The sequence below is a fragment of the Nansenia antarctica genome, assembly GCF_963989245.1.
Source record: "Nansenia antarctica genome assembly, chromosome: 10".
Taxonomy (NCBI): domain Eukaryota; kingdom Metazoa; phylum Chordata; class Actinopteri; order Argentiniformes; family Microstomatidae; genus Nansenia; species Nansenia antarctica.
This window is the reverse complement of record NC_137680.1, coordinates 22,169,776-22,194,457: the sequence shown is the minus strand read 5'-3', so window position 1 is coordinate 22,194,457 and position 24,682 is coordinate 22,169,776. Positions and strand designations below refer to the sequence as shown.

Here is a 24,682-nt window from a genome sequence, read left to right as displayed (position 1 = left end):
TAATCTGCAAGGGCCCAGAGTTTTTCCTGGTCAGCTCCCATTGTCAGGAGAAACCCTACAGGCAATCCCATCTTGCCCTTACTGATATGGAATCCTGCTTCTTTAGTGGTGCTTTCTGTCATGGGCCATGTCAACAACAGGCATTGTCAATGCACTCCCAAGTGGTAAGGCAATTGAAAAGATGTACTGTACTTTAAGAAACCTGTCTGGAGAAACTAACACACAAGCACCACTCTCTTTTTCTCCCCCTCTCTCTCTCTCTCTCTCTCTCTCTCTCTCTCTCTCTCTCTCTCTCTCTCTCTCTCTCTCTCTCTCTCTTCTCTCTCTCTCTCTCTCTCTCTCTCTCTCTCTCTCTCTCACATACACCTCTTAGCTCTTACACAGAACAGTCTGTGCAGTGGATATTGATGCTGGCCCTAAACAGCAGAGAAACATGGCATTCATTGAGTCAAGGCATTCTGTATTAGTTGTTTAGCATGTGTTTAAATGCATTTATGTACATATGTTTATGCTGTACAGTATGATTATGTTTGCGTATGTATTATTCAAATGTCCCAAGTGGCGACAGTGTAAGTAGCCTACTGTATGAACATATTGATCTCCCTCAACAACCTCCTCAGAATAGCAGACATGCTGTATTGTTGACCCCTACTTGCCCCCTGCTTACACACCATCTCATTGAGCAGTCAACGGCACGTGGCGTAAATTGAATGTGTGTGCGGCACACAACATAAAAGACAACTCTTTACTTTACTCTTTACTCACTTCACCTTTTACACCATTATTCCTCTTTTGTTTCCAATTCACCCTTTTCCTCCTCACTTTTATATCCATTGTCTTACTATACTGTAGAAGGTGATACGTTTTCCAATGATGACTGACGTATATAGGCTAAATGATTCACTTACTTGTGGAGACAAAATGTACAGTAGCCTACCAGTCAAAAGTTTGGACACACTTTCCCATTCAATTGAGATTGGTTATGTATAGCCTACAGTTTGAAGCACATTTTAACACATTTACTTGTTTGTTACCTAATCTAAAACCTGTTAAAAGCTGGTTAGCTTTGAGACACTGAGCTTTTAGACCCTATGCGTTTCCTACAGTAAGGCTACCTATTATTGGATATGGTCACGAAACATGATATCAGTTCACTGGGTGGACGTTTTGAATGAATGAATGAATGAATGGTCTTTATTGTCATTTATATAGTACAGGTACCATACAACGACATTTGGGAGGGGGGGCTCTCCTGGTGCTAGGAAAAAAATACTAACAACAAGAAGGGAAAAAGGTTGGTTTACATAAATAAAGGCTATATACACTATCCACTATACTATACAATACAAATAAAACACTGTGCTGTACTCTATGCTATGCTATAAATATCCTAACATTCCCTATCTCTGAACCTTGTGTACCCGAGGGTTGTCATATTGCACATAGTATTATTGCACATTCATTTAAAGTGTCCACACTATGCCTAAACTTGACATCATCCAGCAGGATATACCTAGGCCTATACACGGTTTCCCCCCATCGAGGTGGCATGGTTCTTTAAATTCCTAGTAAGTCATTCAACTGATGGGAACACCCCCCTTTCTATGTTCCCGTAAGGAGTGTCGCACAGATCCCAGCTGTATTCTGCGATGACATGACGCCTGTGTGCGAGCTCTAGGTGGCGCTGTAGAGTCACATAGTGGGAGGGAGTACCCAGCCTCAGCGAAGTCTGTGGGGAGGAGAGAGAGAGAGAGAGGGGGACGACGACAATGATAGACTCAGTGTGGCGTAATCAGACACTACCAATTCAGTGTCCAGACCGTGTGAGACGAATGCGAACAGCCAGACAGACTGAAGCCGTTCAGTTCCAACTGTGGGAGCCCAGAGAGAAGCCACACACACTGGGGGGGGGAACTGAACTGTCTCTCGGTGTCGTGAGGAGGCGAGGAAAGACTTGGGCAAGACAACGGAGGGCTTTTCATCCTCACGGGGGGAATTGTAACCCCCGAACTCGAATTGACTGTGATTTTTGGGCAATCAACATTACGGAGTTCTAATATTAACACTGTGGGTGAATTGGAGAATTGCTGCTGAGAGCTTTTGTGTCTCCCCTCCACGATGAAGAAAAACTCAGCTAAACGGGTAAGCGTTGATCAACGTCGCCAGTATAATGTGGGGTAACAACATTTTGGGGGGTTTCAAAGCTGCAACAGTTTCCAACTACATCCCCCCGTAACCAAAAACCCGACAAGATAAAGACTATCTGCTATGCTTCTGCTCCAACCCAGGCAGTGTGATACTTGATCCATGGCTGATTCAGTTACTCTAAGCCTGCTGGGTCCAAAGTGTCCATTTGTTCGACATGCTTGCTTTACTCCCATTCATCTTAAGTCAAGGACACTCACACCAGTGGCGATATGATCTTCTTAAAGACTTGATTAACAAATGTCCCCCCGATTAAATAGAATACCATGGGACTAAAGCTGTCCAGTTGAGCCTCCATCCCTTGGAGGATGCTGTGTCCAAGACAATGGTTTTATCATGGAGCTCCAGTGTGCCTGTGATCATGTAGGCTAGTCGAGGTGCCATGGCCTGTGTCTTGGGGTGTGTGTGGCTAGCTGGACAGGACAGGCACTAGAACTATAAAGGGGTGACTAAAAACATGAGCTCAAGAAAACTGAGCCCGAGGAATGTGACAGCATCTACATGACAAAGGACATGACAAGCAAGGCTTGGATCACCGGCAACACAGACGCGCTTCTCTGTCTTTTAAACGCAGCGCCCCTTGTGAATCTTAATGAGGTTCTGTCTCTCTCTCTCTCTCTCTCTCTCTCTCTCTCTCTCTCTCTCTCTCTCTCTCTCTCTCTCTCTCTCTCTCTCTCTCTCTCTCTCTCTCTCTCTCTCTCTCTCTCTCTCTCTCCACACACACACACACACACACACACACACACACACACACACACACACACACACACACACACACACACACACACACACACACACACACACACACACACACACACACACACACACACAGTGTCCTCTTATGTTCTAACCACCACCTCATTCTGCCCTTCCACTGAAATGCAGGGCTTACTGGACGCGAACCAGCACCCCACACAGCCAGACAAAGTCGGTTGGATTCGGAAGTTTTGTGGCAAAGGGATTTTTCGAGAGATCTGGAAAAACCGTTATGTGATCCTTAAAGGGGACCAGCTTTTCATCTCCGAGAAAGAGGTGAGTGAAGTGGCCTTTTATTTTTGCCAAGCAGACGTTTTCATAGTTGGACATGTCCAATGTTTTGTTTGAAGCAAACATCATAAACCTCACAGGTCTAAAAGCATTTCATGGTCCCTCTTGTGTATTAATAGTTTCTGCATTGACGATGGCAGATCTGTATGTTTCACAGCGTTAGAATAGGCTACTCAGAACAGTTATTGTCATTTTAATGCACTTTAACAAGTTCATCTTCATATGATAACTATGGTTGGCCTGTTAAGTCTGGACTAAACCTGGGTGCTAAAACCGACAATAGGCCTACCACTGGTACAATATGTAGGCTACTGGCGGTAGGTAGGTATAGCCAAATAATAAGTGTGTTGTTAGTGTCTGGTCTACCTATCTCCAAATGTCCAAATGTTTGATTGTTTGATCACATTTTGATTGCATGTGTAGTATAGACCTTTCTTAGATTCATCTTTTTATTGAATTAGGAAACATCATTCAAATAATCACATTTCATCAGGGAATATTGAGATCTTTATTACAGCGTGTCATCTATAACTGAGTGTGGATCATGAATGAGAGTATTGCCAATATTACATTTACATTTTCGGCATTTAGCAGATGCCTTATTCTAAAGGGACTTACAACAAATACATTTGAGTAAGTAAAGTAAGTTAATCATCTATCCACCATAGCAGGAAAAGGTAATCTATGCTCAGGCCAGGGGCCATTGGCAGTCGTTGTGCTATAAGAAGGAAGTTATTACACAGGAGAAACCGTACAGGGGGGTTAGTAGATGTCTCAGGAGGGACAGTTAAGGTGTAGCCTGCAGTTCTGACAGTAGTGGGAAGCTCGTTCAACTAATCGATGTTTAACCTTTTGACTTGCAGCAGTCCCATGGGACACAAAATATGTTTTTCTCTGCTCTGGATTTACTCAGGTTTCACTCAGGTTTACTAGACTAAACCAGCATGTATTAACAGCATGTCGTGAGCTTATAATTATAAGGTCTCTGTTTAGGGTAGTTCAGAGATATTGAGCGTCAAAGTTTTTACATTCCATTATGTTTTGTGAGATGGAACCTTTGTATTTTATTAATTACTAACTAAAAAATGTCATCCAAAAAAAAGCTCAATTTTGACAAAATAGAGATAGAACCTTATAATTCTAACGTCACGATGAGTGTGGGTGCATGAGTGCATGAAATGCACTTGAAACTAGGGTTTTTGATCAAAATGGCATCTATCATCCCCAGGATTTGTGGGACAACAGTCTGCTCTCTCTCTCTCTCTCTCTCTCTCTCTCTCTCTCTCTCTCTCTCTCTCTCTCTCTGTGCAACAAAACAGAACATAGTAGTTTGTGTGCAATGAGATGTCATGAAATACTACGACTCTGGCTAGTTTCTATAATCCCCTGTCTCTCAAATAATTTTTTCGTCCTCTACAGTTGTCAAAAGGACACAATGTGTGTTGATCTGGAGTTTTGTACCAAGGCGGTGCTCCGAATGCAAACTAGTTTTAGTGAACATTTGGGAAAGTGATTTTTTTGGGGGGTGATATGAATACTAATATCACTATCGCAAGAGGATTCCCCTTTCTCTGACACTCACTCAATAAAACAACAACTGGAGGACACAATAGTCTCCAATGAGATCTGCTGTTTTTGTATTTAGTTCGTTAATAGTATCTTCTAGAACGCCTGTTAGTTAATAGCATTTTTAGAAGCACTACTTTGACACTTGTTCATAACCATGTGAGTTTTCAACCATGTGTTTTTATATAGCCTATCACACGTCATATCACTATTGCAAAATTGTCTCAATACGGTATTTTGAGTCATGCGTATGCGTTTACTGTATTTATTTCCAACAGAACGGTAGCCTGTGAGTTATTATTGTGCAATAAAACACAATTCAGATGTGCTCAAAAACACACAGGACATGTATTAATAGGGGAAGGAAGCCCTTGTGGACATATCGAGCACTTTGAGCTGCAACGTTTGCAGGAAAAGCACTATACAAATAAAAGTTATTATTATTATTATTATTATTATTATTATTATATAGCACCTCACTCTAGCCTTGTCACGGAGGGGAAGCTGTCCACGTTGATAACCCTTGATGGTCATAAGCAGTATAAACAGATGTGTGGTAAGGCAGCAATGTAGGTGTGATGAGACCTCAACGTAGGTGTGAGAACAGAACGCAGGCTCCAGGCGTAGCTTACACTGCAGGAGCGTGGTGTGGTGGTGTAGCTGCAGTATTAAGACCTTACTTACAGTGTTATTCTAGTAACTTAGTGACAAAGCCAGTGTGTGATGTGTCAGGGTGATTTGGGTGTGTGCGTGTGCGTGTGCGTGTGCGTGTGCGTGTGCGTGTGTGTGTGTGTGTGCATGTGTGTGTGTGTGTGTGTGCGTGTGTGTGTGCGTGTGTGTGTGTGTGTGTGTGAATGTGTGTGTCTGTGTGTGGTGGGGGGGTTACACTCAGTCAGTGTCATTCTGCTGCTTGATTCGACAAAGATGTCATTTTCAAGCTGTCCTGTTATGTGGATTAGGGTTGAGCAACTCCTGACAGTTTACAGCTTGTTGCATTTAGCTGTAAGCGGGAACATCAGAACTCTTTTAGGAAGTCTGGAACTGGTTGCCTCTATTCTGGGTAGAGGCTGACCAATGCTGGATTTTTGGGTCCGATACAGATTTTAAAAATGATTATTAGGACCGTTTTCATAGGAAAACAATGGCAAAAAAGATGCTCAGATTAGGCAAAGAGCCACATCTCAACAATGACCTGAAATGATCTCCCTCCCATACAATTCTAAGGCCACTCCCACCAAGGGCACTCCCACTAAGACCACTCCCACCAAGGGCACTCCCACTAAGACCACTCCCACCAAGGCCACTCCCACTAAGACCACTCCCACCAAGGCCACTCCCACTAAGGCCAATTAACTAATTGTGGGACTAACTAATCTCCCCCGTCTCACAAAACCAATAGTAAATCAAGAGAGTGGCACTCTATCTCTACATCTATACAATCTATACACTCTATCTCTATCCAGTCTTCTGCCAAGCTCAGCTGAAGGGAGGATGTGTTGGCTGCTTTAACAACTCCCGGGATCACAGCTTCATCTGACAACACAGGAAGATTCCATGTTACGATACAATCAAGGTTTAGACGTGTTCACACCTGTTTCATAGAATATAACCTCCAGTAGTTTAATTTAAAAAGGTGTTTGCCGCATAGGAATGCTCTTTGACGGTTCACCACATGAGTTGACACCAATCAAATTAGGTTTGCCCTTATAGAACATTTTGCACCATGTCTCACAGATTTCTCACCCATAAGAGCTAACCTGCTAAACTGACAGTGACAAGGAACCACCCGTCAGGAAGCCTGATAACACGTTGAATCCATCATTCTTCTTCCCTGTTAAGATTCTGTCAGGGTGCCAGTAAAGGTGGATGATCATGTTCAGTGCATTTATTTTAACAGCCACATCATGGTGCAATCTGTAATTCAAACAAAAACAACATGGGCACCCCCCCCCCCCCCCTTTCTTTTGGTAAACAGTAGAGGGCACGCACGGTAAAGTCTTGTTGTTTGCCTCGGTCATTATTGTTAGAAAGCGTCACCGGAATTACAGCGTACAGAACATAGCTAGAATGTTAAGTTTGAAAAGTTTTGTTGACAGTTGTAAACACACGTGTCACGGTCTGTGTGAATGGAAGAGGAAGTGGAGGGGAAGAGGGACACTCATAAGGAGTTGATTATATATAGAAAATGTACGGCCGGTTTTATGACGGTGTTGACAAAAAACGTTGCTATTTTTATGAACCAAGGTTTTCGGTTAAACCGAAAAACCCCCCAAGCCTAATGGACATCAACCTTTAGTGTCCAGCTTTAGTCACCTCTTGCCCCGTATACAACTGAGAGGGGGCGGTGGTAGCCTAGAGGTTAAAGAGGCCGGCTAGCAGGTCGCTGGTTCGATCCCAGCTTCAGGAGCGAGCTTGTCATGGGACATCTGTCTCCATGACCTTTCCATACATGGCATCTGCACACTGTACCACTTGCATACAGCGGATGCTTTACTGAAAAGCTGCCATGGTGTTGAAAGAAATAAAGATGCTTCTACATACCAGAAAAGTTGCTTTTACTTTGCTCCATAAGGAAATCACACAACTGATGACCCTTTTACCTTTAATAAATTGTGTGAGGGAAGTAGTCAGCAACCATATCATGTGGCTAGCAGGTCCACGGTAAACAAAGAAAAATGCCTCCCTCAACTATCCTCAAGTGGGATTTAGGGCCCAGCATTATGTTGTGAGCCGTTGTGGGCTAGATCAGGTTTCAGGGAGGTCGGCAGGGAAAGGCCTCCCCAGTTAGGACAGCTGTCAGAAGGCAGGACAAGTGGCAGTGGAAGAGCTCAGATTTCTGTTTTCTGTCATTTGCAGTCTGTCGACTTATCTCTTCCTTTTCCCTGGGATTCCTGACCAGATTCACTTCCATGCTACTTGTTTCACTACGACACCTGTCCTCAACAGGCGGGGACAATGTGACACTCGTCACAGACACATGAGCTATGGAAATGTTGAGAGAATCTCAGTTCCTTCTTCTGGACATCTTCTTGGACTTCTTCTATGAACTGCTGGTTCATAGCCCAAATAAGGATGATGTTTCTTCCCTTTTGGTCATTGCCTCTTGGTCTTTGTCTCTGTTCTGCATTGTGTGGTTAGCTAGTGGTTATGAGGAAACATGTATGGCACTTCCTCCTATCAACTGACTGCCTTCTCTTCTGCAAATTAGTCACCAAAACAACTGAAACAAACTGCCCACGCTATGCCTTTCTGTACATGTGTCCTAGTTTAGGCACCCTTCTAACAGAGAGACATAATTATTGTCCTACTCCCCCTTACTGTCATTGTCTAAACTATATAACTATATAAACAATTTTTGCTTATATATTGTTGTTTATTACATTGTTTTTTATTAGGCCGATATTGTTGTTTGGATCTTTATGTCCTATGCGTCAACCACACCAAGTCAGTTGTATCTCCCTGTATGTGAATATACTAAAAAATCAAATTCTGATTCTGATTCTGAGAGTTCACTGTGCCACTTGAACTAGGGTACAAAACAACAATTCTCAAAAACTGTTGTCCGGTGAGTCTTACGGTTTATCCTACCGTAGTAATCTTTGGAATACTGTCTGTGCAGCCATTGTAATGTACGCACAGTAATGGTAGGATTAGACAAAACAAATAGTTTGGTTGCGATAGAGATGATCCTAAGCTGTGATACACACACCTTTTGTTTGATTTGGGGGATGGGGTCAAAGGCCACAAGTCGAGGCTTCCGGACGTCTTCCGTGTCTTGTGAAGACAGACACTGGCTTTCACTTGAACATTTGGGCCATGTATTCTGGGATTTATTTAGCTGTTCAATATAGGGGTGGGCATCGACGATCGATAATTGATCGATAAGGATCTTGGTCGATCACAAAAGAAAAAATTTGGTCGATCACCCAAATTTTTTTTATTTTTTGTTTTGTTTTGTGATCGACCAAATTTTTTATTTTGTGATCGACCAAGATCCTTATCGATCAATTATCGATCGTCGATGCCCACCCCTAAATAGAACACAACTTTCTTGTCTTGTCTGTGTGTGTCTGTGTGACACAGCAAAACATCATAATAATAAACATAACAATTATAATGATAATTCAATGAAGCAGTAAGGCATGATTGGATGTGGTATGTTGAATGTATCATATCACAGCTAAGGGGTGGTGTTAGCCATGTGATTATAGGTATTGGAAGGTGTAATGGAAAATTATAGTGTATATAGGGCACTTACTTTTGAAGTCCACTTCTTTGTCTGATGGTGCGAGGCAGCATGCTGATCTAACTCTGGCTGTCTGCCAACAGGCCTCTTGTGCCAGGTTTACCAGGTTTAACATGCCAACAGGCAGGGCCAGGACACTGTGTCATTGGAAGTGGGCCTTTTTCGTGTTCTAGCAGTGACACCAACAAACCATGTGATGCAACCCTAACCCTCTCTCTCTCTCTCTCTCTCTCTCTCTCTCTCTCTCTCTCTCTCTCTCTCTCTCTCTCTCTCTCTCTCTCTCTCTCTCTCTCTCTCTCTCTCTCTCTCTCTCTTTGATGGAACTAATGTTTCTGGTTGATTGACGACCCACACCCCCCCTCCTCTCCCTCTCCTTCCCTCCCTCTGCGATTTGAATGTGCTAGACCATGTTCTAGGACCAGTGTCCAGCAGCCAATCAGGAGGATGATAGAGAGGGCATGCAGGGGTGTTAGTTTCCATGCCAACCCTATAGAAAATCTTCAAAGCCTGCCAGGGGGGGGGGGGGGGGGTAGACCTTCAAGTCAACACCGATGTCATGGCAACCCGCCATGGTGACTCTGATAATGGACTGGTCTCAAGGTGTCAGTGACATGACTAGACAAAGGACTGTGTCATGAACCAATTGGACAACAGTAAAACAATATTTAAAAAAAATTGTATGCCCAAATTGTGCATTTCTGCTCTCATTACACTAGATTAGATTTTTTTCAGCGTTTGTTGATTGATACTATGGAGTCAACACAATACGAAATTCATAGGCATGACCCTTGGTGGTCAGGGAAGAGCGGTCTAGGTTTTTCTGCGTTCTTTCGTATCAGTCAGTGGTCAAGGTGAAATGTGAACACAACTCAACTACACAACATTGGTAGTCCAGGCAGCACTTTAAGAAAATCCATGAAAGATGGAACGTTGTCATGATTCAACATCTTTTTTTTCTTTTCTTCATCCAGCAGCTTTTTGTGAGCCCCTCAGATACCAGCCAAGTGTGACTCACCGTCAGCTATATCTGAGTCATCCTCCTGTCATCCAATCATGTCAGCTCTGCTGCAGCCCACACTTTGCAGCAAAAGTGCTATACAAATAAAAGTTGTTATTATTATTATGATGATGATGATGATGATTATTATTATTATTATTATTATTATTATTATTATTATTATTATTATTATTATTATTATGTACAACACATGCACCATGCTGCTGTGTCTCAGCCTCAGCTCTCTGGAAACGCATGATTATTGTATAGGCTAACAATGGAACCAACACAAGCATTCACTATCATGACCGTTATCAAATGGATGTATTTTAGGTTGAGTAAAAAGAGAGTATTGACTGCCATGTTTATTACATCTGGGCAAAACACTCACAAACACAAACAAAGAAGTCTGAACATGGACACGCAATATGGCTACTTACACAACCTAATCATGACATCAGAGAGAAGAAAGGGCACCGTTGTTTATTTTTTGCCAGTCAGTTAGTCAGCTGTTGTGAATGACACATCAAGTATGTATGTTAGTGTGTACGTGCGTGAGTGCGCATGTTTGTTTTATGCACCCTTGACCACTACATTGACCTTATTGCCCTATGAATGATCATTCAACTGTGTTGCTGCCTTGATAAGAAAGACACCCCAGAGAGTAGCAGCATCAACCACTACCCCAGCTCTCCATAGAGAGAACATATCTGCACAGCTTCATTTAAACACGTTTCTTACTTGGAGTCAAGATGTCGACGTCGTTGACACAATATTTCATCTCGATTTCAACAACCACTTCCTTCCTTGTCAACTGTCCTCAACGTGGAAGCAGCTTCCTCTTAGTTCCTCCTACTGACACTGTTGGGCCTCGAATCACAGGTCAGGCGTTTCTTACACCAGGGAGTAGTTTTAGTCCCATAATGAAGCCGGCAGCAATGAATACATTGTCTTTGGTATTGATGTACAGTGTTTCTTCCAGGATTTTCCACATTAGTGGTGGGGTGGTCAGTTTACACGCGCACAGCGCGCGCACATTTTTCTTCACGTGCACGCGCATAAAACGTGCACTGGCGCTCAAAACAAAGACGTAATTTCACCAAAACTAGAGGGTGGCAATTATTTTATTTTTTTAATAGCGGTTAAGTCATTAAAGCCGAGCACGTGATTTTATATAGAAGGTGATCAAATACCAAGATATCCTACAGCTGCAGCGGAACATGCGGAACGTGCATGACACACACACACACACACAGAAAGATCATCAGCTCATCGAATATGAAGTACACGAGAGACAATCAGCTCATCGAATATGAAGTACACAAGAGTACACATCGAACCGGGAATGCGCATACAGCACTGAACAACATCCGTAGAATATAAACTTGTGACTGACAGTCACATACTGTACATACACACACACACACTAGTGATGCTCCGATCTGATCGGCGCTGATCGGTATCGGCCGATATGGCCTTGATCGGTTTTGATCGGAGTTCTCAAAACGGCCGATCAAACCCGACCGATCAGTTTACAAAAAAAAAAATGGCGTCGCCAGTCTGGAAATATTACACCGTGTCGGAAAGAGACAACAAATATGCCGTTTGTAATGCCTGTTCAAAAGAAATACCTCGGGGAGGAACGCACGCAAGGTCTTTCAATACAACGAATATAATACGGCATTTGAAGGCTTGTCACACGAAGGAATATAACGAGTTTAATACATTGGCGAGCACTAAGGCCAGAGAGAAAGAGTCGTCGAAAGAACGTTCGACACCACTCACTCAGCTTACTGTTACCGAGACATTGCAACGACAGCAACCATACGGCAACGACCACAAGAAACGAAAGGAAATAAATGCGAAAGTAATAGAATTCATATGCCTTGATCAGCAGCCCCTGTCTGTTGTGGAAGACGCCGGGTTCAAACGCCTTGTTTCCTGCCTGGATCCACGCTATACGCTGCCGGGGCGAAAATATTTCACTGATGTTTGCCTGCCGGAATTATATAACACTGTCTACACATACATCGGGAGCCTAGTGAAGGACAACATCGCGTCAATCAGCTTCACGACTGACATTTGGAGTTCGAGTGTCAGTCCTGTGTCTATGCTGAGCCTGACTGCGCAGTTTATAACAATGTTTTGTTTTATTGATTATTGCTGACTTGCTGTCTTATCTCCTCCTATATGACTTGAAACTGACTGACTTGAAACAGTATTTATTTTATATTTGGCTATAGCCTGTTTATGTTGCACTTTAGTTTGGGTATGTTTATTGTTCCTCAGGAAATGTTTATTGTTTATTGTTCCTCAGGAAAGCTACAGTATAAGCTCCAAGTTCTCTAAGAGCCCCTAGTTCCTCTCATTCGAGTGGAATGTTGCACATTTGATGTGACAGTGTACATTTTATTTATTATGATTTTTATTTTCACATTTTATTTATTATGATTTGTATGTTCCTGAAGTAAGCTACAGGTGGTTGTGAATTCAATAAAACAGATGGTTGTCAATTCATGATACTTTCTCATCTCCTAATTTCATTTGAATACTTAATATACAATATCAATGGTGTTAAGAATAATTAAAAACATAATTAATGCTACACAATAAATAGAATGAATGAATGGTCTTTATTGTCATTGCTATAGTACAGGTACCAAACAACGAAATTTAGGAGGGGTGGCTCCCCTGGTGCTAGGAAAGAAGAAAAAAGAAAAAAAAAAGCTTCAATTGCCATTTTCGACGCTGTGATCGGTGATATCGGATCGGCAGATCACTGGTTCCAGTGATCGGTGATCGGTGATCGGCACCAAAAACCCTGATCGGAGCATCTCTAACACACACACAATGAAAGATCATCAGCTCATCAATACGAAGTAGGCCTACATGAGAGTACGCGCACAAAACCGGCTAATGTTACTGTTTACACAAGTCAAATCACAGTGTGACAGTCAGATGAAGCATTCGGTAAACAACCGACAGCAAGGTAATGCATCAGCTGAGTTAAAGAAAACCAACTCTTACCTTTGATGACACCGACATGAGCCCTGCTTACCCGTACCTTTCAGAGGCAATAGATTATTTTTCCCCCGCGCATATTGCTATGAATAGTTCGAAGCTAGCGTTAGGTGCGAGGCTGCTCGGTTAACCCATTAGCGGGAACATTATTTGTTTCACAAAATAGGCTGATTTAGTTGACCATGAACATCAGACTATATTACGAATGTTCATTTAAAATACTCGTATACTGAGCACTGGTATAAGAACATGAACCAGAGAACAGCAGTAAATGCAATAACCCACAGTCGTCGTTGATGATGTTGCATTTTCGATTAGGATACGGGATTAAAGGGACGGGCGCCGGGCGAAGAGAGAGAGAGAGGAGAGTGATTTCCTGAAATCCAAATGTCCCGCGAAATTTGGACCAATCACAAAACTGTTTTGCAAGCGAGTCACCTCGCGCCGCGCGCCTGTTGAGAGCGATTCAGTCTCGATTGCAGTGTGAACAGAAACGACAAGGTTAATTGCAACATTGTAACATATTGTAACTTACTACACCCTAAATCGGCCCGCCACGAATCAATGCATATAGAGGAAACACTGATGTATTTAGAGTTGGTGGTGGATACCAGAACCAGGATGTTGTCTGCGACAGACAATCTCCCGGCAGCTGCTCTGTGTTGAACACGTGGATGCTGTAGGGGACTAGGCTGAGCTAAGCATCGGGGAAGCCATGGCTGGTTCTAGACTAATAGAACCATGGCTGGTTCTAGACTAATAGAACCATGGCTGGTTCTAGACTAATAGAACCATGGCTGGTTCTAGACTAATAGAACCATGGCTGGTTCTAGACCAATAGAACCATGGCTGGTTCTAGACTAATAGAACCATGGCTGGTTCTAGACCAATAGAACCATGGCTGGTTCTAGACTAATAGAACCATGGCTGGTTCTAGACCAATAGAACCATGGCTGGTTCTAGACTAATAGAACCATGGCTGGTTCTAGACTAATAGAACCATGGCTGGTTCTAGACTAATAGAACCATGGCTGGTTCTAGACTAATAGAACCATGGCTGGTTCTAGACTAATAGAACCATGGCTGGTTCTAGACTAATAGAACCATGGCTGGTTCTAGACCAATAGAACCATGGCTGGTTCTAGACCAATAGAGCGGCTGTGAATCACAAGGATATGATGAGTCAAAGTGTGGACGTAGGAGGACATTACTCACGTCGACAATGCAATGGGGAAGCACGTCGCAGACACAGTTCTCTATTCCGTTTAAAACGGACGTGTCCTGCAAGCCGCAGCAAAGTGTCACAGCTCTGAGAACACAGAAGGTGCGATAATAAACAATTTTTTCAACCAACGGCCGGCCCACCGCTTGTTTTGTGATGTTACTGATGTTAACAGTAGGATCAGGAATAGGCGAACACTCTCAAATTCAAAGACAGAGCACTGGACGCAATCCAGGGCGTTAGGCTATCACTGCTTGTTCGCCTTACACTCCACCTCTGGCACCGAGGGACTTCTACACGTTTTTTCTCTTCTCTTTCTAGACAGAGTATTGCAGTTTTTCTCCTCAAAAGCACACTTTTAACAGTCGGCTCTTCCGACCCTCCCCTTCCTCCCTCCTTTGTCTTCTTCTTCCCCTGTTCATTTATCTAACACGTGCCAGAGAATGCTGCCAAGCTATGGCTATGGGAGGAGGGGGGGGGGGCGAAGGTGTTACCAGTTCTATTTCTGGAGCATTGATATCACCGGTGCGTGTTGTCATGCTCCCATCTCTCCCTGGGTGCATCTCAACAATCTCAACATGGCTCATCCTCTCCCTGTCTCCTCTCACCTCACCTGCACACATGTAGAGAAAAGACTACTGGAGAAACCTTCCTCATGGACGTCCATCATGGAGTGTTCACCTGTCCAAGTCTGAATAACTGGAGTTATTGGGACTATTGTGATGCAGCCCCTCACCTATTGGCTCCTACCAGTGTTCCATGCAATTTTAATGAGAATGCTCAGTGCCGCTCGCTCACCCTCCCTGGGTGACCTAATCTCTTATTTAGGAGGAGGAGATTAGATGCTTGATGGAAAGTGTGTAGATTGACGTTCTAGCTTTGTGGTATGTCTTATCATTTATTAACTATTCAGTGGCGTTGTGATAGCTGCTAGTTTTTAAGCCAAAGCTGTTTTTGGTCAGCGAAGGATTCTCCCTTCAGACTCAACAGGTGTGTAGGAAACAGAATCCACAAAGTCTTATGTTCTCACACACAGTAGGATGACGTGCACGTACACTCGAGGCAACGGACCCTATAGGGTCCCTGTTCTTTTGACCGTGCGCATCATCACTGACGCGGTCCATAAACGATGGGCCTGTTGGTCAGGGTTAATCGTGCATCAGGAGCTGGTGGTCCTCAGGACACCTAGGGATTCAAATATGAATAATACAATTACAACTCCCAAGGTGGGTTGAAACAGCCCCCCTAGTGGGATGCATGCACCAAGTCACACTAGTATCATATGACCTACCGGCACGAGGGAGTCAGAGAGAGAACTTTGGTCTAATTCAGACCCTGTAAACCACAAGAAACGTCTATTGATGGACACATTTATATGACGATCCAAAAACATATTAGTGTACAAGGATGTCAGCGTGCTAGAGGTAGGAAATTGTAGTTAGTTCCATGTATAGGGACCAGTGAAAAAAAAAATCCCAGGAATTCGTCAGATGTAATAACAAGATATTTACTGCATACTTACAGAGCTAGAAATAGCATTTAGTGGTAAATGGGAGTGAACAATGTCTCCAAAACAGAAATAGTAGCCTAGATGGCTAAATGCATAGCAGACTTAACTCAAAAACAATAAAGCACAGAGAAGAAAGTCTCTACTTGAACTCGTAATATCGAAGGCTTACTTTTCTTAGCGGAACATACTAGTAAAACACACATTGTGAAGACTGAGCAGGGAGTGCAGGGGAGTGAGGGCATAAGATGGCAAAGGTGAACATCAAACACAGGTGCAAGTAATAAGTCCATAATGATGAGTGAGTGACCTCAGTGCTTGTGACCTCACATACAACATATACTTGATACCACTGGACGATATATTTCGAATCAAATACTCTTAATCAAGAGGTATAACAGAGATACCTATTGATGTTTTTGGAAGCCGTTCATTTTGGAGGTGGGCTAACCCCTTTCTGAAAAGGGATGCCCCTACTTAAAACTTAATGTAATACAGCAGCGTTATTAACTATTCATGTCCACCACCGTAGTCGGTGCGCAACGGAAAAGGTCCCCTGTAGTTTATCTGCACAGCACGTCCTCTGCCAAAATTAGCATCAGGCATCTTTTGTTTTCAGCAGCATCGGGGACCCACCCAGGAAAAGCAATGGGGGGAGCTACACGGTATAGAGCTGAGCCATGGAACGGCCGCCACGCGCCACAAAAGAGTCTCAACAAAGCCTGACAAGATTGTGTTTCACCATTCATTTCTCGGTCGGTTAATATTAGGGGGCTTAGGACACGGCGCTTGGATGTCAATCAAGCTTCGTGCGTGGTGGCTGTGTGTAGTGCAGTTTACATGGCATGGAGGTGGAGAGGCGTTCATACACACGGTCTGGTTCAAGTCTAAATGGAGGTGGAGAGCTGTTCATACAGTCTGGTTAACATCTAAATGGAGGTGGAGAGCTGTTCATACAGTCTGGTTAACATCTAAATGGAGGTGGAGAGCTGTTCATACACACTGCAACAGACATCATCTCATCAAACATCTCATCAAACATCTCATCAAACATCTCATCTCATCAGTCTCCTAAACACCAGATGGAAACCAGCTAGGCCGCTGAAAAACGAGCAATTTGTTGGCACGGGTGGGATTTGTTTGAACCTGAGAAGTTTGAACCTGAGTTTAACATCTGAACTGGGTTACGTTCTCCTCGTGGTTCCGTCCTGCCACCGTCCCCAGTGACTGATGGCTCAGACCCCCCTGGCATGACGCCTGCAGAGATCATCAGCAGGGCGTAGGTCTCACTTACTACTTGAAAATTTAATTTGCCCCCCCACTGTATCCATGAGATCACATTTAACACTAGAACAGCCGTGAGGGGTCATTTGTGAGTAAAGAAATGTTTTATATCTTTGCACTCAATCAAATTTCAGGACCCTACTTTCATGACTTTTCCTAGATATGTGCGTTCTACCACCCAGTATCCTCACATTTTCAGGATAAGCTATTGAATGAAGCTATTTTGCAGTTTTTCTGTGTAGGAGGCAGGCTCATTTACAAGCGGCCAACTAGTGGTCGTTGTGGGTAAATAGCAACTTGAACATTGTGGCTTGTTGGCTGTTGGCACATGGCTGTTCTAGTGTTAAAAGCTGCATCTCTGGGAGCTTTCGGACCAAGCAGAGGCAGGCAGGTAACCGCTTGGCTTTAGGACCATGCAGACGTGCGGAGGCACGCTGAGGCAGCTGCTGGGAAACCAAAAGCTGCCTGTTTTACCTCAGCGCTGACGCTGGCGTCGCTAGTCATGAAACAGAGTGATCACAGGCTGAGTGATTGTGACATGTCCCCTCTTGACTCAGATGAAGGAGCTAGATAACCACCTGATCTGCAGTGGCCAGCTGTCAGAGATTGTATATCTAACTAGTAATCGCGTTAGGTGGCAGTAGTCTACCTAAACTTTGCCAAGTAATTAGTTCTTTGCCCCACTCAAGGGTAGCAGGTCAGGTGTCTTTTCAACGCAGTGTGCAGGCGTGGCTGTTTGTGATTCAATGAACATCAGGATCTGTTTAATTAAATGTGAACAACGTCAGACGTTCAATTGTTGTTCTCTTGAGATTATAAGAAACCATTTTTAGAATAGAATTTAGAATATCGAAAGGTAAGATGTCTATATTCAGAGTTCTATTCTGAAACATGTTTCTTCTGATTGATATAGTGTTGGTTGTTCATAGGCTAAATCCTATCATTTGGCAACTGAAAAAAGACTTCAAAGACTTACTTTTGGTGCCCTTTATGAGAGACTCTCCCTTCAAGTCATATTAAAACTAGCCTTGTAAATGATCCACTCAAGAAAATATTGAGCTAACTTCTCACATTGTTCATATTTCAGAACACAGATCCTCATTTTCATAACATCTGATGAATAATGGAAAATACCTTATTGTCACTACAGCACAAAGGAGTAGTGACAACATATGAAACTGTAACATGTTACTGTAGTTTCAGGTTCTTCCTATATTCCCTACCATGAAAAGGTGTCGATACAACGGCGTTATCCTTAGCAGCCTGCCTCCCTACTGCTGGTGTCTACTAGCCGTGCTGCACGCTAAAGAGCCCGCGGCTTTACTTCCCTGCGCCCCACTCCCTCCTCTAACAGAAATCAATTTCCACTTTGTGAGATGCCGTCTGCGCCTGGCGGGTGGCAGGACATCAAAGCGGGTCCTGACAGGCGCGTCTGGCCCAGACTGAGGCTCTGACACGGACAGGGGTTAGGTTCTGGGGCCACAATGTGGTGTCGGATCAGTGTGTCTCGTCTGTCAATCAGAGAGTCTCACAAGTCCAGTGGTTCTGTTGTGACCAGTCAAGGTGTAGATAAGTGCTTTTTTACTGGTCGGGTCGTGTGGTCTGGAACAACCGATGGCCTTATGCATAACCGATGAGAGGATACGTATATACCACCATCCACCCACTGAACAGGCAGGGTTCCAATTCACCGGGGGCGACTTTGTGCAACTTTAAGCATCAGCGGAAAAACTTAGGAGACAAGTAGGAAGGAGAAGTGGTGGCTTCCTGCCTAGCCTGCGGTGGCCACAGTCAGACCAGGGCAGTGGTGAAAGAGGAAGACCCCCCCTGGTTCTGGTTCTGGTTCTGGTTCTGGTTCTGGCTTGTGACTGCCCCAGCGTACTGGGGCGAGGAAAGAGAGCCACACTGAGACAAGCAACAACATAACAAGGGAAGTGAGCCTTCTATTTGGGAACCCCCCCCCCCCACACACACACACACACACACACACTCACACTCACACACAGTGCTGATGACACCGTTTTAATCGCCCTGCCCCCCCTTCTTTCTACTCTCCCCATGTGCCTGATCAGAAGTGACAGTGTGTGCTGGGCAGCAGATAGGGGGAGTGTGTGTGTGTGTGAGGGGGGGGGGGGGCTAATGATTAAAACCAGAGTCTGTGTCATCAGCACTAGGGGGGACATGTGTCAGAGGGGTGTGAGAGGAAGGGGGCTGGTGGGGTCTGATATCTCCCAGAACCTTCTGTCGAGCGCCAGCTCCTCTCTCACTCAGAGGCTCACAACTCCCCTCCCACCCAAGACCCCGCAACAACCTAACATCTCCCCAAAACAGCTGTGCTATGTCACTGCAGACTAATCATTTGTAACGTATTCAAAAGATTGTTTAATTCACCCAGATTCAAAAATGCTCTAAAACTGGAAATGGGTTGAACACTAAGCGCATGGTTAGGTTATATAATATACACTATATGGACAAAAGTATTGGGACGCCCGAACATCACACCCATATGTGCTTGTTGAACGTCTCTAAAACCATGGGCATTAATATGGAGTTGGTCCCACCTTTGCTGGTATAACAGCTTCCACAAACTTGTGTCCATATAGTGTATTTGTACTCAAGATAAGGAATGACAATCAACACCACTTTTGGTGTTGTATATATACAGTTGCAAGAAAAAGTATGTGAACCCTTTGGAATTACCTGGATTTCTGCATACATTTGTCATAAAATGTATTGTGATCTAAATCACAAACACAGTCTGCTTAAACTAATAGCACACAAACAATTATTTTCTCAGACACCATGCGATTGTTGTTTGGAGAATGCAAGGTTATACCAGTATTCAACGTTTTTGCTAATAGTAAGGTATCAGCCAGTTTGGGTTTTGTTTACAAAAGTGAAAGAGGATTTACTATTTTCACACAGTCACAACATTTTATGGAGTTGTGTGGCATGTGGCCATGTGGCAACTGCTGCCCTGGACCTGACCTCGGTGAAGGAGCCAAGGCTCAAACCTCTAGTCTTAGTAGGGCAGCAGAGATCCCTGCTATGAAGGCTAAAGGTATCTTAGTAGAGACAGAGATCCCTGCTATGAGGACTAAAGGTATCTTACTAGAGACAGAGATCTCTGCTATGAAGGCTAAAGGTATTCCATTCGATGCTATGGGAGCTGTTGGGAGCTTGACCACTGATAATCGTGTCTCTCTTTGCTATGCTTATCACTGAATGATGAAGCCATGTATCAATCTTTTGAGTGCCTGTCAAACACTTGAAAGGAAGCATGATTTCGCATGGATGTTTTTTTTGGACTACTCCACTGGTTCAATTGTGCCAGGCAAACTACATCAATATTTGACTCAGCTATTTCTGAAATGCGTATGTAGTGGAAAGGATGGAAATAGCATTTCCCTTCACATCTTCTCATTAACTTGGAACTCATGTTTCCCCAATTTCTGCTGATGCAACCTACACATCCGGAGTGCTTCAGGGTCAACCGTCAGGCCGAACGGCAGCATACTTTCCCGCCCACCTGGAAAGGAGGTGGTTTTTCCGGGAACCACGCCTTGCTCAATGTGCAACCTGGCCTGAGACCTAAAGCCCTGGCTAGACTGTGGCCCGGTCAAACCCGGTCAGAGGTCCACAGGGATGGAGGGGCATTAAAGGGATGGAAGAACATTAAAGGGATGGAAGGACATTAAAGGGATGGAAGGGATAAAGGGGGCATTAAAGGAGTCATATTATGCTCTTTTCCAGCAAGTTAATATAGGTCTCTGGGGTCCCCAAAAAACATCTTATTGCTGAAAATACCACTCAGATTTTAATGTAAAAAGCATTCTAGCATGCCTCTATATCCTTTTACACCTTTATACACCCTAATACATACACCTTTAAATTGACGGAGGGACGTTAAAGCTTCGGACACCTTGTTTGTCGCTCACCCAAAACTGCTGGGTCAGAGCCTGCTGCCGAGCTTAATAGCATTAAGACACCTAACAATAGAACCGTATGCTGCCACGGGGGGGACCAGGACAGGCGTGTGACGAAGGAGGGTGGGGGTGCGTCACAGAAACACAGCCTTCACGGCTTCACCTAATCCAATTAGTCGCCGCCGTTATCCAGTCTACTGCCTTTTGTTTGGTCTGTTGCTGGCGTTGTGGTGTGGTTGTTGGTATGGTGGTAGTATGTGTGAGTGAGTGGGGTGGTAGTGGTGATGTTGGAATTCATGCAAGAATCCTAACTGGCCATGTGAATCAAGAATTGATTGGTTGTTTATTTGTCTTGACCCTGCCACGCCGTATGTTAGGCTTTGCTCATTCTAGCCTGACCCCTAGCCCTCTAGCCTAGCCCCCCCTACAACCTGACCCCTAGCCCTCTAGCCTAGCCCCCCCCTACAACCTGACCCCTAGCCCTCTAGCCTAGCCCCCCCCCCCCTACAACCTGACCCCTAGCCCTCTAGCCTAGCCCCCCCTACAACCTGACCCCTAGCCCTCTAGCCTAGGCCCCCCCCCCCTACAACCGAGCACATGTTATTAGTTTCTCATTTGTTTCAAATTTACGTTTTTTTGTGTGGTTTTTTTCATGTCAGTTGAAATCTCTTTTGCTGTCGACTGAGATCTGGGAGGGCAACACTTGTAGCAGGCTGGCTGCTTCCTTGACCCCTACCAACGTCTGCTTGTTCACTGCAGGTTGGACTGACAGCTGTCTCATGTTTCTCCTTGTGAACCACAAGAAGATGGCGATCATTGCAACCTTTACACTTTTTTTTGCAGTCGTAACACGATTCAGGCCTGTCGGCCTCTGTATTGTGGCCTTAGCCTGAGTGATTTGGCGACTGAAAAAGACTTCCATAAACAGAGTGGTAGGGCATATGTCTTAGCACGACGACTGCCAATGACTCCAGGCCTGAGCATAGATGACTTTTTCCTGCTATGACTAGTGGATAGATGGTTCACTTACTTAGTCAAATGTATTTGTTGTAAGTAGCTTTGGAATGAGGCGTCTGCTAAATGCCAAAAATGGGAATGTGAACATATGTTTTCCTTAACCCATATATATGGTTCCGTCTATTTAAACGGCTCCTTCTGTTCCCCTCACAGGTGAAGGATGAGAAGAAGATCCAGGAGGTGGTGGACCTGACGGACTATGAGCGCTCCGAGGAGCTGCGCAAGGCCAAGAGCCGCAGCAAAAAGAACCACAGCAGGTTCACCCTGCTGCGCTGCAGAACTCCGGGGAACACGGTACGTCTGCCCAGATGGAGCACAGGGGCTGTTGTACCAAAGAGGGCTTTTCTTTTCAACACTGGACTTTTTGGGGCTTTAGCCTACAGGGTTACATTAGGGCGTGTTAGCGTGTATTAGATTAGTACAGGCATTTCTTTTTTGCTCTACGCACAGGGTCAGCGCCCCCTGGAGCAATTAGGGTGCAATTAAGTGCCTTGCTCAAGGTCACAATGGCAGTGCTAAGCACCTTAGATATGATGCCAGCAACCCTCCAGTCACCACGTGCAGCTCCCTCCTGAGGCGGGGATCGAACCAGAGACCTTCCGGTTGCTAGCCGGCCTCTCTGACCTCTAGGCTCCCTGATCTCTAACCTCTAGGCTACCTGCCTCTCTTTACTCTAGACTACCTGACCTCTAACCTCTAGACTACCTGACCTCTAACCTCTAGGCTCCCTGACCTCTAACCTCTAGACTACCTGACCTCTAACCTCTAGACTACCTGACCTCTAACCTCTAGGCTACCTGCCTCTCTAACCTCTAGACTACCTGCCTCTCTGACCTCTAACCTCTAGACTACCTGACCTCTAACCTCTAGACTACCTGCCTCTCTAACCTCTAGACTACCTGCCTCTCTAACCTCTGGGCTACCTGCCTCTCTAACCTCTAGACTACCTGCCTCTCTAACCTCTAGACTACCTGCCTCTCTAACCTCTAGACTACCTGCCTCTCTAACCTCTAGACTACCTGCCTCTCTAACCTCTAGACTACCTGCCTCTCTAACCTCTAGACTACCTGCCTCTCTAACCTCTAGACTACCTGCCTCTCTAACCTCTGGGCTACCTGCCTCTCTAACCTCTAGACTACCTGCCTCTCTAGCCTCTAGACTACCTGCCTCTATAACCTCTAGACTACCTGACCTCTAACCTCTAGACTTCCTGCCCCGCTCAAATATTGGTAGGGACTTTCTTGATGTGTGACCTTCATGGTCTGTAGGCTGCACATTTTGGATTCATCTCCTGTGTGTGCTTGTCAAATATTTTAAACACTGACTTCCTGTACATAGGCTAACTGAGTTTGAACCATTAGCTTGCTCAGCCAGTCTTAACTTGGTTCATGTTGACCATTACCTTTTGTAGCAATTTCCACACAGGAAAATAAAGTAATTTTAAATGAATTGAGAATAGGAGCGGGGTTGTGGTATGGGTTGTGGGGTTGTGGTATGGGTTGTGGGGTTGTAGGGAGATCAAGTTCTGTTTCAACATCAAGTTACGATATGAAACTAAATCAAGCGCAGCTTAAAGTACAGTATTGAAAGATTGTGAGCTGACCCTTACCTGCTTAACTACGCTAGCAACCCTGGTGACCTGCTTAACTACGCTAGCAACCCTGGTGACCTGCTTAACTACGCTAGCCAAGCCTCCCATGTAGGGCTGAAGGTTCACCACGGTGTCTAGTCAAGCCTGGCGTGGAGGGCTGAAGGTTCACTACGGTGTCTCTGGGTAGAAGTAGCAGAGGTGAGAGGAGCTAAGTGAAGTCCAACAGGATGATGGCTAATGACTGTAGACAGGGGTGCTGTCCCTCCGAGCTGGCTCAGGTGATGACCAGCCCTGTCAATCAAGCTGTGTGTCAGTCCAGGCAGACAGAGCGGATGGAATAACACAACAGCTACACAAACCCTTCTCTCCTCCACAAACCCTTCTCTCCTCCACAAACCCTTCTCTCCTCCACAAACCCTTCTCTCCTCAACAAACCCTTCTCTCCTCCACAAACCCTTCTCTCCTCCACAAACCCTTCTCTCCTCCACAAACCCTTCTCTCCTCAACAAACCCTTCTCTCCTCCACAAACCCTTCTCTCCTCCACAAACCCTTCTCTCCTCCACAAACCCTTCTCTCCTCCACAAACCCTTCTCTCCTCAACAAACCCTTCTCTCCTCAACAAACCCTTCTCTCCTCCACAAACCCTTCTCTCCTCAACAAACCCTTCTCTCCTCCACAAACCCTTCTCTCCTCCACAAACCCTTCTCTCCTCAACAAACCCTTCTCTCCTCCACAAACCCTTTTCTTCTCAACAAACCCTTCTCTCCTCCACAAACCCTTCTCTCCTCCACAAACCCTTCTCTCCTCAACAAACCCTTCTCTCCTCAACAAACCCTTCTCTCCTCCACAAACCCTTCTCTCCTCCACAAACCCTTTTCTTCTCAACAAACCCTACTCTCCTCCATAAACCCTTCTCTCCTCCACAAACCCTTTTCTTCTCAACAAACCCTTCTTTCCTCCACAAACCCTTCTCTCCTCCATAAACCCTTCTCTCCTCCACAAAGGACCACAACTAAATGTCCGATGATTTTAAAGACCGCTTGAATTCGAAC

General features: G+C 44.7%; 1 protein-coding gene across 1 annotated transcript in view; it reads left to right on the top strand.

The window, feature by feature from the left end:
* Positions 1 to 2,118: 2,118 nt before the first annotated feature.
* plekho1b (pleckstrin homology domain containing, family O member 1b) overlaps positions 2,119 to 24,682 on the top strand; it is a gene marked incomplete at both ends in the record, with an annotated part of 27,893 nt that continues 5,329 nt past the window's right edge. The window contains 3 exons of the mRNA XM_080541082.1: positions 2,119 to 2,142; positions 3,091 to 3,237; positions 22,192 to 22,332. Of these exons, the coding sequence (XP_080397208.1) occupies positions 2,119 to 2,142; positions 3,091 to 3,237; positions 22,192 to 22,332 (312 nt within the window). The remainder of the gene's footprint in view (positions 2,143 to 3,090; positions 3,238 to 22,191; positions 22,333 to 24,682) is intronic.